General features: G+C 36.7%; 1 protein-coding gene across 1 annotated transcript; it reads left to right on the forward strand.

Moving 5' to 3' along the window:
• The first annotated feature begins 7,220 nt into the window (after window positions 1–7,220).
• Window positions 7,221–16,453, forward strand: LOC309632112 (selection and upkeep of intraepithelial T-cells protein 8-like). Its single transcript, XM_082399271.1, is given in 5 exon segments — window positions 7,221–7,959; window positions 12,013–12,095; window positions 12,099–12,357; window positions 12,703–12,746; window positions 12,750–16,453. Coding segments are annotated over 5 exon segments (747 nt in total). The 5' UTR covers window positions 7,221–7,886; the 3' UTR covers window positions 13,038–16,453.
• The last annotated feature ends 2,642 nt before the right edge of the window (window positions 16,454–19,095 follow it).

Genomic DNA, 19,095 nt, shown 5'->3' on the forward strand with positions numbered 1-19,095 from the left:
GAGACAATGCATATCCTGTGTGATGTTACCCCATGCGTAGACCTAGAAGCCCACTTCTGGGAACCCCAAAGCCCTTTCAATGCACATCCTTCGTCTGTTGTTATTGTATTATGTCCTTTGTAATAAAGCTGTTTTTTGAGTATAAACTAAGTCTTCTGAGTCATTTCAAAAAATACTTAAAGTTCTTAGTGAGTCATTTCAACAAATACTTAAAGTTCTTAGTGTATAATTTACATAGTTTGGCACCAAAAGGATCCGTTAGGACTTCACTTGCTGCTTCATTTCTCAATTTAAAAAACCTTTATTGAAATATTATTTACATACAGTAAAATATACCCATTTAAATTATAGTTTGATGCATTTTTAAAGAAATATCTATCTTGTAATCACTGCCACATTCAAGATATAGAACTTCCAAAAGCTCCCTCTTACCTTTTTGACATCTCCCTTGCCAAATATTAACAACAAATGGGAAAATGTAACGTCCATGGCTTGAGAAAGTCACGGTGATAAAGTTCTTACACACCTCCGGGATAAAGATCTTAGTGATCACACAAGTTTAGCTACATAGGCTCACAGGGATGCTGTGAGAGGAATAACTGAAAGGTTGAGCAATCTAGAATGAGTAGGAGAAGAGGGAGATGGTTAAGTGTTAGTTGTGGCCTTAAGATCAGCTATGACGTCACCAGGAAAAGACAGCATGCAGATGCCTAGATTAATTTACTATTCAATGCATATGGATCAAACAATGCATGGGATGGTATACAGCAGATGCTCTGGTGGGCCTCCCAGATCTCCCTTCAAGACTGAGGTACCCATTCCCCAAGTTGCCAGGAGCATCAGTGGTTACAATTTCTCAGCTAAGTGCCTTTGTGGGAATTGTCCTCAGCCAAAGCAATCTCCCTTGTCAAAGGTCATGCATCCTCTTCAGATACAAGGGCGGCCTGTACCAATGATTGTCCTTGCAGTGGTATGAAGGTCTAAGACCCCACACCCATCTCATGGTGAAGCAACCCTAATGGACCATCCTAGCTTCCTGTGACATCAACCTTCATTGTTGCTCCATCACAGTTCAACAACTCTTCCTGCTAAATCCACTTCATTTACTTGACCATTGGTGTTGATCCCAAGTGTATACTCCAATAAACTTCCTATATACAATTCCACATCTTAGAGACAGTTTCCCAGAAGCTTCATGTAAGACAGCATTTTGTTATGTGCTTTCCACAAAGGGAAATCCCCTAATGTCTAACAAAAAGTTATTACAGTTGCTAGAAATAAGATGAATTAAAGATGACCCAAATAAATCCATATCAGAAATCGCAATATATCAATTGTCTTTAATCAAAATCCCAACAGGTTTTTTTAAAACTGAAAATTGTTAGGTAATTCTAAAGTTTATGTGGATGAAAAAATAGCAACTTTTGAATCGCTGTGAAACTCTCCTCTGGTCCAAAAACAGATTAGCCAGGCAGTGATATACAATGGAAAGAAATATTTACTGAATCTCCAAGTGTCAGAGATGTACTGAGGAAAAAGTCTAGATAGTCCTGGAGGCTCATTTCTAACCCCTCCTTCCAGTAGCTCAGCAGAAATGGCTCAATAGGTCTGAGTTAGCTCAAGAAAGCAGGCTAAGACTAGTTACTTTGTTTTAGAATCACATAAATGCTTCCTACTTCTCATCTCTTAGAAGTAGAGCATTACAGCAGAGGGCTAAAGAGGAACACTGCCCCTGATGCCTGCAGCTCAGCCGTGCCTGACCTCAGAACAGCTTTCTATGGGAAAGGGAGAATTAGAGGTTTGTCTATGGTCCTGTACTTATCAGCTTGTAAGTTCTGTCCTCCACAAGCTTCATTTTATACCTGCACTTTGTGGTACAGTAAGTCCCCTACATACGAAAGAGTTCTGTTCCAAGAGCACATTCATAAGTCCAATTTGTTCATAAGTCCCAACAAAGTTAGCCTAGGTACCCAACTAACACAATCAGCTAGTACTGTACTGTAATAGGTTTATAATACTTTTCACACAAATAATATATAAAAAACAGACAAACACAAAAAATAAAGAAAACACTTTAAATCTTACAGTACAGTACCTTGAAAAGTACTGTAGAACAGTACTGTAGAAAAGTACCGTACAACAGCTGGCATACAGGGGTTGGCATCGAGTGAACAGGCAAGAAGAGTTACTGATTGGAGGAGGGAAAGGAGGTAGGAGATGGTAGAGCTGAAGGAATGTCAGCAGTAGGAGACAGAGGGCAAGCTGCAATTTCACTCATGCCTGACGTTGATGGAATGCACCTCCACATCTTTGAAAGTTTACAACTTGAAGGTTCACATGTAGGGGACTTACTGTACTAGTGACCTATGTCCATACCACTTTCTAGAACACAATCATTAAAGTCCCTGTGGACAAGATAATTTCCAGCACAGTCTACCTAAGCCTTATCCAGGCTCCTTTTAATTTAAAAATTCCATTGTTTAGTTATTAAAAATAGCTTTGAAAATAATTTTCCCAGTGCTTGTCCTGTGTCCTCTAAATTGAATGTAATATGGTTTTCAGCAAGAAAACAGAAATATTGTGGGGAAGAAGAATATGTAGTATTCAATAGGTCTGGATGAGTAAAGAGGAAACTTTGCATTGTGCTTACATAGGTAACTTGCAAGGCATATGACTGTTAACAAGAGCAAGAATTCCCCTTAAGTTTTCCCCAGCATTCTCATGATGTCAAGGAAAAATCCAGGGGGAAATACATAAAGACTCCTGAGCTCAGATGTCATTTCAGGCTAAGGCATGTCATGTCAGTACATGTCTCTTGCAAATATAACATGAATTCTCTCAGGTGATGCAAGGTGCAGCTGCAAATGGATTTGAGATTTTATAATGCAAACAACAGGCACCTGCTGTTGTCTCTATGAAAGGATACTGACTTCAGTTTAGGAGGTAAAAAAGGTTCAGCTGGCAGGCAATAGGTGGATGCTCTGGTACAGAGAACCCACTTTGACTGTAGTATCTCTTACTGACTATTGGTGCAGGAGCACTGCTGACTCACCCTCAGACATTGAGACGACTTTCTAAAGGACTTGGAAAGAAATTTCTTCTGGATTCTGGAGCTCAAGTAAGTGATCATATTGTGAACGATGGTTGGGGACAAGGCTATATTCCACCTCCTTAAGCATGGTGTTAGGAGGTCCTTTAGCTCTAATTCTGTAATATTCTGCCAATCTTTTCATCACAGAATAGTGGTACTTGGGGATTTAGAAAGGTAATAGGCAGTGAGGTGTTTCAAAAGAGAAGATCTGCTTTCACATTTCAGTATGCGATTTCTGATAATTACAGACTGATCCTATCTGCCCTGGGTCCCAGAAATGGAACCCCTTCCCCTGTCTCTTTTTTAAAGAACTCAAAGAAAACTTACAGTGATGCCAGTGTTTTAGACACCATGATAGTTGTCCCCAGTTACCAAGAAACCTATCCTGAAGTATAGATGGTATAATTATTAAATATAAATACCCCATAAAAGATTATTACTAATGTTTTAATAGTATTTTTAAAAGTAGTTTTAAAAAATAAATTTATTGTACTATAGTCTGAAGTCAGGGAGCCTGATTCCTCCAGCTCCGTTTTTCTTTCTCAAGATTGCTTTGGCTATTCGTGGTCTTTTGTGTTTCCATATAAATTGTGAAATTTTTTGTTCTAGTTCTGTGAAAAATGCCAGTGGTAGTTTCATAGGGATTGCATTGAATCTGTAGATTGCTTTGGGTAGTAGAGTCATTTTCACAATGTTGATTCTTCCAATCCAAGAACATGGTATATCTCTCCATCTATTTGTATCATCTTTAATTTCTTTCGTCAAGACAGTATGGTACTGGCACAAAAACAGAAATATAGATCAATGGAATAGGATAGAAAGCCCAGAGATAAACCCACGCACATATGGTCACCTTATCTTTGATAAAGGAGGCAAGCATATACAGTGGAGAAAAGACAGCCTCTTCAATAAGTGGTGCTGGGAAAACTGGACAGCCACATGTAAAAGAATGAAATCAGAACACTCCCTTATACCACACAAAAAAATAAACTAAAAATGGATTAAAGACCTAAATGTAAGGCCAGACACTATAAAATTCTTAGAGGAAAACATAGGCAGAACACTTTGTGACATAAATCACAGCCAGATCCTTTTTGACCCAGCTCCTAGAGAAATGAAAATAAAAACAAAAATAAACAAATGGGACCTAATGAAACTTAAAAGCTTTTGCACAGCAAAGGAAACCATAAACAAGACAAAAAGACAACCCTCAGAATGGGAGAAAATATTTGCAAATGAAGCAACTGACAAAGGATTAATCTCCAAAATTTACAAGCAGCTCATGCAGCTCAATAACAAAAAGACAAACAACCCAATCCAAAAATGGGCAGAAGACCTAAATAGACATTTCTCCAAAAAAGATATATAGATTGCCAACAAACACATGAAAGAATGCTCAACATCATTAATCATTAGAGAAATGCAAATCAAAACTACAATGAGATATCATCTCACACCGGTCAGAATGGCCTTCATCAAAAAATCTACAGACAATAAATGCTGGAGAGGGTGTGGAGAAAAGGGAACACTCTTGCACTGTTGATGGGAATGTAAATTGATACAGCCACTATGGAGAACAGTATGGAGGTTCCTTAAAAAACTAAAAATAGAACTACCATACGACCCAGCAATCCCACTACTGGGCATATACCCTGAGAAAACCATAATTCAAAAAGAGTCATGTACCAAAATGTTCATTGCAGCACTGTTTACAATAGCCAGGACATGGAAGCAACCTAAGTGTCCATCATCGGATGAATGGATAAAGAAGATGTGGCATATATATACAATGGAATACTACTCAGCCATAAAAGGAAACGAAATTGAGTTATTTGTAATGAGGTGGATGGAGTTAGAGTCTGTCATACAGAGTGAAGTAAGTCAGAAAGAGAAAAACAAATACAGTATGCTAACACATATATATGGAATCTAAGGGAAAAAAAAAAAGTCATGAAGAACCTAGTGGCAAGACAGGAATAAAGACACAGATCTACTAGAGAATGGACTTGAGGATATAGGGAGGGGGAAGGGTAAGCTGGGACAAAGTTAGAGGGTAGCATGGACATATATACACTACCAAACTTAAAGTAGATAGCTAGTGGGAAGCAACCGCATAGCACAGGGAGATCAGCTCGGTGCTTTGTGGCCACCTGGAGGGGTGGGATGGGGAGGGTGGGAGGGAGGGAGATGCAAGAGAGAAGAGATATGGGAACATATGTATATGTATAACTGATTCACTTTGTTATAAAGCAGAAACTAACATACCATTGTAAAGCAATTATACTCCAATAAAGCTGTTTAAAAATAAATAAATAAATAAATAAATTTATTGAGGTATAATTGAAATATAACGAACTGTATATATTTAAGATGAATAATGTGTATAATTTTCTGTCTGGTTTCTTTAACTTAGCACAATCCTTTTGAGATTCATGCATGTGTAAAAATGATTCATTCCTTTTTATTACTGAGTACGTTACATCATAGGGCTGTACCACAACTTTCTTATCCATTCATCTGTATGTAAAATTTTGAGTTATTTCCAGTTGTTGACTATTACAAATAAAAATATTATGAACATTTATGTACAAGTCTTTATATGAAAATGTGCTTTTATTTCTCTTATAGCTTGCTTTTAAAAATGAGTATTTATCTTTCATAAATTCAAGGTTTAAGTTAATGATTCTAAATAGGAGTGAGAGGTAGTAGAGGGAGATACCAGAATAATTATTAGTCATTTAGAGATTTCATTCCTTTGGAAGTTGTAATCTGCTTTTCTGGGTGTTATGCCAACCCATAACCTACTTTCATGGAATGGGATGTGAATTGTCTAATGGACCTGTGTTGATGATAATCATTTGTCATATTGGTCAGATATATAAAATAATAAAATATAAAGCATCATTCCTTTAAATATTTTCACATGGGCTTTATAAAATCCAAATAGGTCTTTCCTTTTTTTTTTCAATATTAGATAAATTTCATTAAGTTTCAATAGTAGGCAGATTTTGTGTCCCAGAACCAGAGGAATTTCTTCCTTCATGTCTTGACTCATTTCTTTACCACATAGCTATGAAGTGAATAAAGTCTTACATTTCCCTTTAAGATATATATCATTTAAACCACTTTTGTTGTTGTTGTTATCTCATGTTTGTTTGTTTTTTACTTGCTGACTTTGTAAATCAACTCACATGTTTTTGACTGTGAGTTAGAGGAGGGTCGCCGGATAAAATACAAGATGCCTAGTTAATATTTCAGCACTTTTCTTTTTTTGTAAATAATGTATAAAACTATTAACAAGCTATTTTAGTTCCACCACAATTTGGTCTCATTTTAATTGTTCAAGGACATAAATCCAAAAAATACTTTCTTTATTAGATCATGCACATTTAGGCATTCATGTCTTTGTGCTTGCCATTTTTTGTTCCCTCCCCCCATTCATTCACTTAGAATATTTTTTTCTACTCCATCTGTTACACCTGCCAGAGGAAATATTCATTTAGTAAGTTAGATCATAAAGTGAAAGAGAGAGAAACAGCAGAGTATGAATTAGTGGAAGAGAGGGATTGAGAAGGCCTCTCCTAATCAGAACCAAGTCGCGGGATATGGTCATTTTATTGAGCACTGAGAGGAGTTATACTCTGAAAGGCGAGTCCCAAGTTGTCCCGATTTATGATCCTTTTAAAATTTTTTATTTTATATTGGAGTATAGTTGATTAACAATGTTGTGTTAGTTTCAGGTGTACAGCAAAGTGATTCAGTTATACATATACAAGTATCTATTCTTTTTCACATTCTTTTCCCATTTAGGTTACTACAGAATATTGAGCAGCATTCCCTGTGCTATACAGTAGGTCCTTGATGGTTATTTATTTTAAATATAGCACTGTGTACATGTCAATCTCAAACTCGCAATCTATCCCTCCCCACCACCCTTCCCTTGGCAACCATAAATTCATTCTCTAAGTCTGTGAGTCTGTTTTGTAAATAAGTAATTTGTATCATTTTTTATAGATTCTGCATATAAATGATACCATATGATATTTGTCTTTCTCTGTCTTCACTTAGTATGATAATCTCCAGGTCCCTCCATGTTGCTGCAAATGGCATTATTTCGTTCTTTTTAATGGCTGAATAATATTCCATTTTATATATGTACCACATCTTCTTTATCCATTCCTCTGTCGTTGGACATTTAAGTTGCTTCCATGTCTTGGCTATTGTAAACAGTGCTGCAATGAACATTGGGGCATGTATCTTTTCAAACCATGTATTTCTCTGGATATATGCCCAGGAGTGGGATTGCTGGATCATATGGTAGCTCTATTTTTAGTTTCTTAAGGAGCCTCCATGCTGTTCTCCATAGTGGCTCTACCGATTTACATTCCCACCAACAGTGTAGGAGGGTTCCCTTTTCGCCACACCCTCTCCAGCACTTATTGTTTGTACAATAGATTTTTTGATGAAGGCCATTCTGACTGCTGTGGGTGATATCTCGTTGTAGTTTTGATTTGCATTTCTCTAATAATTAGCAATATTGAGCATCTTTTCATGTGCCTCTTGGCCATCTGTATGTCTTCTTTGGAAAAATGTCTATTTAGATCTTCCACCCATTTTTTGATTGGGTTGTTTGTTTTCTTGATATTGAGCTGCATGAGCTGCTTGTAAATTTTGGAGACTATTCCCTTGTCGGTCACATCATTTGCAAACTCTTGATTTAATTTTGAGTATCTTGACAATTCCTACCCCATATCTCATAGCTTATGACTTTCTTCTTGTCTCCTTTCCAGGCATTATGAAGCTTAAATCCTCTTCTTTTTCTGGGTACTATGTGAGTCTTCTCCTGCAAGTGATGACATCAACTTCAGGTAAGAGCATCTAATGTCTTCTTACTGAGTCACAGCAGTGGAAAGAACCTAGGGCAGACGTCCAGTGTCCATTCTAGCATATAAGGAGCTTGGAAGTCATTACTATGCCCTATTATCAAGTAAAAAGCTGAAAAAACTGAAAATCAACCACTCTTCTTAGATTCAACAGAGAATTGAGGTCACAGGACAAACTGCTCTTTCCCAGACTGGAGAGACAGAGAAGTGATTACAGAGGCTCACAACTTCCCAGGCCATAAATCTTTGTGGAAACCAGTACCAAGGTAGCAAAATCTAAACTGTAATAATTGAATTTCTGGAGGCTTGGTGTGGACAAGTCTGAAAGTTGAAAACTCCAAGAGTGCCCAGTCATGAGACAACTCAATTTTGTGAACTTTACCTCCATGATTTTTACTAGGTTCTCACAGCAAATACTGGAAAAAATGTCCTTGTGTTTTTAGCAGGAGGAGAGGAAGAGTAACTGCTTTGAAATATGCTCTTCTTGATAAGGCCTGCCCTCAAGAGAAACTATTTTAGCAGAGCCTAACCTATTGGCATTTTCTCAGAGCCTAACTGACCTGGGAGCAGGAAAATATCCAACTCCATCCCCCTCTAGCCATTGTGTCCCAATAAGGAGCCAAGGCCACTAAAAGACTAAGATCTAATCACAGTACTATAGAGTACCTCTCCTTCCCCTACACCTTACCACCAAATCACTAAAAGCCTTTAACCAGATTTTTTTTACCCAGTGCATCATGTTTGGATTTCAACAAAAAATTACAAGGCATACTAAAAGGCAAACCACACAGTTTGAAGGGGCAGAGCAAACATCAAAACAAGACTTTGATATGGCAAGATTGTTGGAATTATCAGACTGGGAATTTAAAATAACTATGGTTAATAGGCTAAAGGCTTTAATGGAAAAAGTAGATGACATGCAAGAATAGATGAGCAATGTAAGCAGAGATGTAAATTCTAAGAAAGAATCAAAAAGAAATCATAGAGATCAAAAACAATGTAACAGAAATGAATTCCTTTCATGGGCTCATTGGTAGCCTGGACATGGCTGAGGAAAGACTCTCTGAGCTTGAGGATTTATCAACAGAAACTTTCAAAACTGAGTTAAAAAAAATGGAAGAGAAAATCTAAGAACTGTGGACAACTACAAAAATGTAATGGAAATACTAGAAAGAGAAGAGAAAGAGACAAATAGAAGAAATATTTGAAACAATAATGACTGAGAATTATACACCTTAAATATATATAATTTTATTTGTTAATTATTCTTCGGTAAAGCTGGGGAAAAAGCCTATTTTGCATGATATTAATATAGCTATCCTAGTTCTGTTTTTGTTACTATTTGCATGGAATATCTTTTTCCATCCTTTCACTTTCAACTTATTTAAGTCTTTAGATCTAAAATGAGTCTTTTGTAGATAGCATATAGTTGGATCATGTGTTTTTATCCATTCTGCCAACTTTGTTGATTGGAGAGTTTAGTCCATTTATATTTAAAGTAATGACTTTCTTCTGTCATGTTATTTATTCTTGTATACTTTACAGCGTTTTGTCCCTCATTTCTTTCATTACTAACTTCTTTGTGTCTATTTGATTTTTTTGTAGTGAAACGTTTAAATTCCTTTCTCATTTCCTGTTGTATATGTGTCATCGTTATTTTCTTTGTGGTTACCATGGAGATTGCATTTAACACCCCAAAGTTAAAACACTCTAATTTAAATATATACCAGCTTAACTTCAGTAACATACAAAAACTCTGCTCTTTTAACTACTCTGTCCTCATCAGATAGATGTTGCTGATGATACTAAATTACATTTTTATACATGTGTGCCCTGAAACATAAACTAATAATAGTGCATTAGTCTTTTAAATTATAAAAAATAAAATGTGGACTTACAAACCAAAGTTACAATACTAGCTTTTAGACTAATAAGGGTTTTTAAAATGTATTAGTCTCTTAAATCATGTTGAAAACAAAAAGTGAAGTTTTAAACCATTGTTACAATAATAATAGCTGTTATATTGCCCATGTATTTACTTTTATTGAGTAGTTTATTTCTTCACACAGCTTCAAGTTACTGTCTAATGTCCTTTCATTTCATCCTATAGAATTCCCTTGAGCATTTTTTGTAGGGCAGATCAAGTGGTAATGAACTCCCTGTTTTTGTTTATCTGAGAATGTCTTAACTTCTCACTTCTGAAGGGCAGTTTACTGGATATTGGATTCTCATTTGACAGGTTTTTTTCCCCCCTTTTAGCACTTTGAATATATTGGCCCACTGCCTTCTGGCTTCCAAAGTTCTGGTGAGAAATCTGCTTGTAATCTTATTGAGGCTTCCTTGTATGTGATCAGTTGGTTTCTCTCATTACTCTCAAGATTCTTTGTCTTTTGAAAGTTTGATTATAATGTATCTAGAGGTGGATCTCTTTAAGTTCATATTACTTGGAGTTTGTTGGACTTCTTGGGTGTTTATAGTCATATCTTTCATCAAATTTGGGAAGTTTTCAGCCCTTATTTCTTCAAATATTCTCTCTATCCCTTTCTCTCTTTCTTCTTCTGGGATTCACACAATGCATATGTTGGTCTGCTTGATGATGTCTCACAGATCCCTTAGGTTCTGTTCACTTTTTAGAAATATTTTTTCTTTCTCTTCCTTAGACTCAATAATTTTCATTATCCTGTCTTTAATTTCACTAATTCTTTTTCTACCTTCTTAAATCTGCCTTTGAATCTCCCTCTCTAGTGAATTTTTCATTTCAGTTATTGTGTTTTTCAGCTTCAGAATTTCTTTGTGCTTTCTTTTTAGGTTTTCTTTTTATTGATATTTCCATTCATACATAATTTTCTTGACTTTCTCCACATCATCCTTTAGTTCTTTGAGCATTTCTAACATGGTTGTTTTAAAGTCTTTAATTGTATCATATATCTGCCATCAGGTCATTTTCAGGGAAATTTTCTGTTTATTTATTTTTCATCCTTTGAATAGTCCATACTTTCCTGTATTGTATGTGTGTGTGTGTGTGTGTGTGTGTGTGTGTGTGTGTGGCTTATGGTTTTTTAGTTGAAAATTGGACATTTGAATCTAATAATGTGTTAACTCAAAATCAGATTTTCCCCCTTCTCTGGGATTTGCTGTTTTTGTTATTGTTTTGTTTATTGTTTTTGTAGGCTGTTTGTGTGCCAAGGATCAACTTGAGGTATAAAGTTCAGGCCTTCTCAGGTCTTTTCTGAGCCTGTGATTTTCCTGGGCATGTGTGGTCACTTTCTAGTTTTCCTCATATATTCAGTTGCTTATGAATGTCCTAATCTTTTATATCTGGCTCCTGAAAGTGGAAAAAGAGAAAAGTGAAGGATTAAATGAGAGGGTGCTAGCCCTTTCAGTTCCCTGGAGGTCACATCAGTTAGAGGGAGACTGATGTGCAATAGACTGATGTGCAACAACAATGGTTACTCACCTCTTTGTTTGCACCTCTGTGATCAGAAGCAACAATCAAAGATCAGAGCACAGATCCTCCATATTTGGAGGTTAGGATCCTTTATGCCAACTCTGGCTCCCATAAACTGTGTAAGCTGCTCCAGGGACAGGTGTACACCTTCCTGTCACAGGGCTGGGAGCATGAGATGGGTAGCTGCTGCTGTGCTAAGAACTAAAATTAACCAAAATTAATGCAATTTACCATCCAAGCCTTTCGCTGGAATATGAAGGCCTTCAATAGACTCCAGATTTCCAAAATAGTTACATCAGGCAGATTATACCAGTGCAATTGTTGTCTAAGTTAGGAGACATATTTCTGGTGCTTTCTGTTCTGCCATATTCTCAGAATCCTCCAAGTGAATATAGTTTAAAGAGAATGATGTAGTACCATTGGTCTTTTCAAAAAAATAAAATGCTGATTTAAGTAAAAGGGGATATAGTCATAGCTGGACGTTTAGAATGGCCAGGTCAGATGAGAAGAACTCAGTGTGTCCTATAATGTCTAGCAACAGAGATATTGTTGGCTTCAAATTTATCCTGGTTTTCTATCTTCCTCCACAGAAAATAGGACAGTAACCACTCCCATGGGACACTTGGCTACTGTAGGAGGACATGCTGAGCTCAGCTGCCAGTTGTCCCCACCATGAAGTACAGAGCACATGGAGGTGCACTGGTTCAGAGGTGACCACTCCAAACTCGTTCTCCTATACAGAGACGGGCATGAACTGAATGGAGAAGCTGCCCCAGAATATGTGGATCACACAGAGTTTGTAAAAGAGGCCATTGGGAAGGGCAAAGTGACTCTCAGACTTTGTAATATCAGTGTTTCTGATAAAGGATCATACCAGTGTTCATTTAAAGGTAGTGGCATCAATGATGTGGCCAGCATGAATCTGAGTGTAACAGGTAAAGTGTCATGGTGGACTGTTGCATACCAATGTCCTTGTGATCTCATAAGCTGAAATATATGGAAAATATATCAATTTTTCTTTTTCTTCTTTTCATATTTTTAAAAGTATTTCCAGTATTATAGTCAGAAAAATCTATATATCTATTGCAAAAATATACTATGCACTGTATAGACAGTGCAGAGTGACCAGAATTAGTCTAATTTGTAATTTGGATGTGAATTTGAGTATTGCCCCATCTTCTATTGAAGACCACAAGATTAATGAGACTCTTTTCTTTTCAGATTTCCAACCCAACCTCAATGCAATAACTATCTTGATCTTTGTGTCTCATTTTCCCCAGCACTAGGCTTGGAAACACAAATCCTTGTTCAGATTCCTGGCACTTAGGGACTCATGGTGGAGTGTAACTCAGGAGGGTGGTGCCCACAGCTTCAGATGGAGTGGAGAGACAACAGAGGAGAGGTAGTTCCACATTCATCAAAATTCTATTCCCAGGATGGAGCCAGATTTTTTCACATGAAGATGACTCTTGTCCTTAGAAACCAGTCACAGGGCAATATGACTTGCTACATTCACAACCCTCTAACAGGTGAAGAGAAAAGAACAAATATCATTCTAGCTGGTGAGTGTTTGTCAGAGTTTTGTTGTCAATATAGCAACGTAAAGAGAAATTAATGGGATAATTAATGTTAAAGAGCTTTGTACATTGTCAAGCACCCTTTGAATGTAACTCTTTATAATTGTTATGAGTTTTGGTACTAAAGATGTCAGGTGCTGAGAAGAACGTTTTAGAAGAAAATATTTATAAGAATAATGACAACCCATAATTAAAATACACATTACAGCCTTAAAGGTATTTAAAGTTCATTATCTCATTAGACCTCACAATATTCGTTTTTAAGATGAACAACTTTCTAGCTCCATGACTTAAAGATGTCACTTATCTTCCTGAGCTACAGTTTTCTCATCTTAGAAATGAGTATAAACACATTTCATGGGTTTTTAATGTATCTCAAATGAATTGGTGTAGCAAAAAGCTTTGCTTACTGTTATATAATATTCAGTACTAATATTGTCATTTAAAGCACTCTGAAAATTCACTAAGGAGGAATTATTATGGTCATTTATAGGTGGACAGATGTCGAGAGAAGCCAGTTGAGCCAACAGTAAGTAAGATGTGGAACTAAAGCACAGGTTTTCTGATTTTGGGGAGGCATGACAGGTGGACGTCAAAGGCCAACCAGGAAAAATCCACGTCTTATGTGCAACAAAGGTCCCCTTAGCTAACACCTATGTAGAGAAATCAGGGTGGATTATAGGAGCAGAGTGGTGGGTGGGCCAGATTATCTTCAGATGTCACTTCCGGGAGGCTATTTCTAGCCTGATTGAGAGCACAGCTTTTTCTCTTAAAAATCCTCTCTGATCTTCTTGGAGGATTCAAAAAATGGACTGAAAAAAATTAATGTTGCCCTGACCAGATAGGAGTCTATAAGAATGATCTGGAAAATAGGAATAGCAGAAAAGGCGTAAGATTTGGTAATAGTCTTTGAATATTTTAAAGGTAGTGTTGATGGAATTACTGATGGATTGAATGTGTGATGAAAGAGGAAAAGAGGAATAAAGAATGATTCCACGGTTAGGGGCCAGAGTCATAAAGATGAGTTTTCATCTACTGAGATGGGGAAGTTTGTGAAATGAGCCTATCTTAGAAATAAGACCTTGCCTATAAGACTTGCTAGGGAAATGTCGACTAGGAGTTAGATATGAGTTTAAAGTTCTGTGGAGGAGACCAAGGTTGAGACATAATGTGAATGTCTACAACCTAAGCAGAATATTTAAAACAATGAAACTGGACAAGATACAAAGTGAATAAGGATAGAGAAAATAAAAAACCAGTTTCCTAGAACTGAATTTTGGAGAATTCACCTTTTAGATGTCCTTTAGATGATTAAGAAAAACTGCAAATTATCTGAGAAGGAATAGGGAGAGAGGTAAGAGGAAAACAAATAAAAACAGCAGGCAAAAACCAATAGTTAGAAGTATTCATTTTGATCTTACTCTTTTATCAATGACGAAAATAATTTTCATTAGAAACTCTTTTAAATCTTTCTAATGTTTTATATTGTTTCACTAAAGATAGTTGCTTCCTATGCAAATTAATAAGCATTGTATAGATAGATCCAATTATTAGTTTCAGGTAGGATTCAAATTGGAATAGGCTGTAACATAAGCATAATATTTGAGAAAAAGAGCCGTATCATATGGCTCTTTAAATGAATGTTTAAAGTTGGATTATGTAATAATTAATAATTTTGAAAAAAAGGCTTTCATAAGCTGTATGAGCAATATTGTTACAACTTTCCACATCCCATGTAATAAATAAAGTTCTCAGACTTTTAGCCAATTCACAAATATTCATACAGGTTAAAATTTTAACATAAAATAAATACGAAATCTACAAAAACATGGCAAGGTAAACTTTATTTTTCCTGAAAAACTAGCCCCCCAAAATAATACCAAATACTGTGGTAAATATGCAACCAAAAGGCACATATCTATGATTTTTAAAATTGGGAAATAGAAGAGGGATAAAATAATAAATTCAATCCCCAAGGAAAATCTGGAAAAAATAACATGTGCTTAACATCAGCCACAAAATACACAAAATAGAGTCACAAGGCAAATACAGAACCTATTTGAAAAACAATACATACTCTGTCTAAAAGACCTCAAAAAGACATAAATATATGTGGGGGAATACTCAATTTTGAATGGGAATATTTACCTCCATGAAGATAAAATAATCCAAAATCAACATAATTATTCATTTAAAGACATTCCAGCAATCCATCTTGTGAGAGCACCAGAATAACAACTAACTGCTGAACAATCATCAACAGGAAGACACTGGAACTCAACAGAAAAGATACCCCACATCGAAAGACAAAGAAGAAGCCACAATGAGACAGTAGGAGGGGTGCAATCACAATAAAATCAAATCCCATAACTGCTGGGTGGGTGACTCACAAACTGGAGAGCAATTACACCACAGAAGTCAACCCGCCAGAGTGAAGGTTCTGAACCCCATGTCAGACTTCCCAACCTGGGGGTCCGGCAACAGAAAGAGGAATTCCCAGAGAATCAGACTTTGAAGGCTAGTGTGATTTGATTGCAAGACTTCGACAGGACTGGGAGAAACAGAGACTCCACTCTTGGAGGGCACACACAAAGTAGTGTGTGCATCAGGACTCAGGGGAAGGAGCAGTGACCCGTAGCAGACTGAACCAGACCTACCTGCTAGTGTTGGAGGGTCTCCTGCAGAGGCAGGGGGTGGCTATGGCTCATCGTGGGGACAAGTACACTGGCAGCAGAAGTTCTGGGAAGTACTCCTTGGCATGAGCACTCCCAGAGTCTGCCATTAGCCCCACCAAAGAGCCTGTAGCCTCCAGTGCTGGGTCACCACAAGCCAAACAACCAACCGGGAGGGAACTCAGCCCCACCCATCAGCAGACAAGCAGATTAAAGTTTTACTGAGCTCTTCCCACCAGAGCAACACCCAGCTCTACCCACCACCAGTCCCTCCCATCAGGAAACTTGCACAAGCTTCTTAGATAGCCTCATCCACCAGAGGGCAGACAGCAGAAGCAAGAAGTACTACAATCCTGCAGCCTATGGAACAAAAACCACATTCACAGAAAGATAGACAAAATGAAAAGTCAGAGGATCATGTGCCAGATGAAGGAACAAGAAAAAACCCAAGAAAAACAATTAAATGAAGTGGAGATAGGCAACTTTCCAGAAAAAGAATTCAGAATAATGATAGGGAAGATGATCCAGGACCTCGGAAAAAGAATGGAGGCAAAGATTGAGAAGATGCGAAAAACGTTTAACAAAGACCTAGTAGAATTAAAGAACAAACAAACAGAGATGAATAATACAATAACTGAAATGAAAACTACACTAGAAGGAATCAATAGCAGAATAACTAAGGCAGAAAAACGGATAAGTGAACTGGAAGACAGAATGGTGGAATTCACTGCCATGGAACAGAATAAAGAAAAAAGAATGAAAATAAATGAAGACAGCCTAAGAGACCTCTGGGACATTAAGTGCACCAACATTCACATTATAAGGGTCCCAGAAGGAGAAGAGAGAAAGAAAGGACCCAAGAAAATATTTGAAGAGATTATAGTCAAAAATTTCCCTAACATGGGAAAGGAAACAGCCACCCAAGTCCAGGAAGTGCAGAGAGTCCCAGGCAGGATAAACCCAAGGAGAAACATGCTGAGACACATAGTGATCAAATTGACAAAAATTAAAGACAAAGAAAAATTATTAAAAAGCAACAAGGGAAAAATGGAAAATAACATGCAAGGGAATTTCCATGAGGTTAACAGCTGATTTCTCAGCAGAAACCCTACAAGCCAGAAGGGAGTGGCATGATATATTTAAAGTTATGAAAGGGAAGAACCTACAACCAAGATTACTCTGCCCAGCAAGGATCTCATTCAGATTCGAGAGAGAAATCAAAATGTTTACAGACAAGCAAAAGCTAAGAGAATTCAGCACAACCAAACCAGATCTACAACAAATGCTAAAGGAACTTCTCTAAGTGGGAAACACAAGAGAAGAAAAGGACCTACAAAAACAAACCCAAAACAATTAAGAAAATGGTAATAGGAACATACATATCAATAATTACCTTAAATGTGAATGGATTAAATGCTCCAGCCAAAAGACACAGGCTTGCTGAATGGATACAAAAACAAGACCCATATATATGCTGTCTACAAGAGACCCACTTCAGACCTAGGGACACATACAGACTGAAAGTGAGGGGATGGAAAAAGATATTCCATGCAAATGGAAATCAAAAGGAAGCTGGAGTAGCAATACTCATATCAGATAAAATAGACTTTAATATAAAGAATGTTACAAGAGACAAGGAAGGACACTACATAATGATCAAGGGATCAATCCAAGAAGAAGATATAACAATTGTAAATATATATGCACTCAACATAGGAGCACCTCAATACATAAGGTAAATGCTAATAGCTATAAAAGAAGAAATCGACAGTAACAAAATAATAGTGGGGGACATTAACACCTCACTTACACCAATGGACAGATTATCCAGACAGAAAATTAATAAGGAAGCACAAGCTTTAAATGACACAGTAGACCAGATAGATTTAATTGATATTTATAGGACATTCCATCCGAAAACAGCAGATTACACTTTCTTCTCAAGAGCACATGGAACATTCTCCAATATAGATCATATCTTGGGTCACAAATCAAGCCTCAGTAAGTTTAAGAAAATTGAAATCATATGAAGCATCTTTTCCAACCCCAATGCTATGAGATTAGATATCAATTACAGGGGGAAAAAAACGTAAAAAAGACAAATACATGGAGACTAAACTATATGTTACTAAATAAACAACAGATCACTGAAGAAATCAAAGAGGAAATCAAAAAATACCTAGAGACAAATGACAATGAAAACACTACGATCCAAAACCTATGGGATGCAGCAAAAGCCGTTCTAAGAGGGAAGTTTATAGCAATATAATGCAACCTCAAGAAACAGAAAAAAATCACAAATAAACAATCTAACCTTACACCTAAAGGAACTAGAGAAAGAAGAACAAACAAAAACCAAAGTTAGCAGATAGAAAGAAATCATAAAGATCACAGCATAAATAAATGAAGTAGAAACAAAGAAAACAATAGCAAAGATCAATAAAACTAAAAGCTTATTCTGTGAGAAGATAAACAAAATTGATAAACCATTAGCCAGACTCATCAAGAAAAAAAGGGAGAGGACTCAAATCAATAAAATTAGAAATGAAAAAGAATAAGTTACAACAGACACAGCAGAAATACAAAGCACCCTGAGAGACTACTACAAGCAACTCTAAGCCAATAAAACAGACAACCTGGAATAAATGGACAAATTCTTACAAAGGTATAACCTTCCAAGACTGAACCAGGAAGAAACAGAAAATATGAACAGACAAATCACAAGTAATGAAATTGAAACTGTGATTAAAAATCTTCCAACAAACAAAAGTCCAGGACCAGATGGCTTCACAGGTGAATTCTATCAAACATTTAGAGAAGAGCTAACACCCATCCTTCTCAAACTCTTCCAAATAATTGCAGAGGAAGGAACACTCCCAAACTCATTCTATGAGACCACCATCACCCTGATACCAAAACCAGACAAAGATACTAAAAACAAATACAATTACACACCACTATCACTGATGAATATCAATGCAAAAATCATCAACATAATACTAGCAAACAGAATCCAAAGCACATTAAAAAGATCATACAACATGATCAAGTGGAATTTATCCCAGGGATGCAACGGTTCTTCAATATATGCAAGTCAATCAATGCGATACACCATATTAACAAATTGAAGAAGAAAAACCATATGATCATCTCAATAGATGCAGAAAATCTTTTAAGAAAATTCAACACCAATTTATGATAAAAACTATGCAGAAAGTGGGCATACAGGGAACTTACTTCAACACAATAAAGGCCATGTATGACAGACCCACAGCAAACATCATCCTCAATGGCGAAAACCTGAAAGCATTTCCTCAAAGATCAGCAGCAAGATAAGGATGTCCACTCTCGCCACTATTATTCAACATAGTTTTGGAAGTCCTAGCTACAGCAATCAGAGAAGAAAAAGAAATAAAAGGAATAC

This window comes from Balaenoptera borealis, assembly GCF_965194805.1.
Source record: "Balaenoptera borealis genome assembly, chromosome: 1".
NCBI lineage: Eukaryota > Metazoa > Chordata > Mammalia > Artiodactyla > Balaenopteridae > Balaenoptera > Balaenoptera borealis.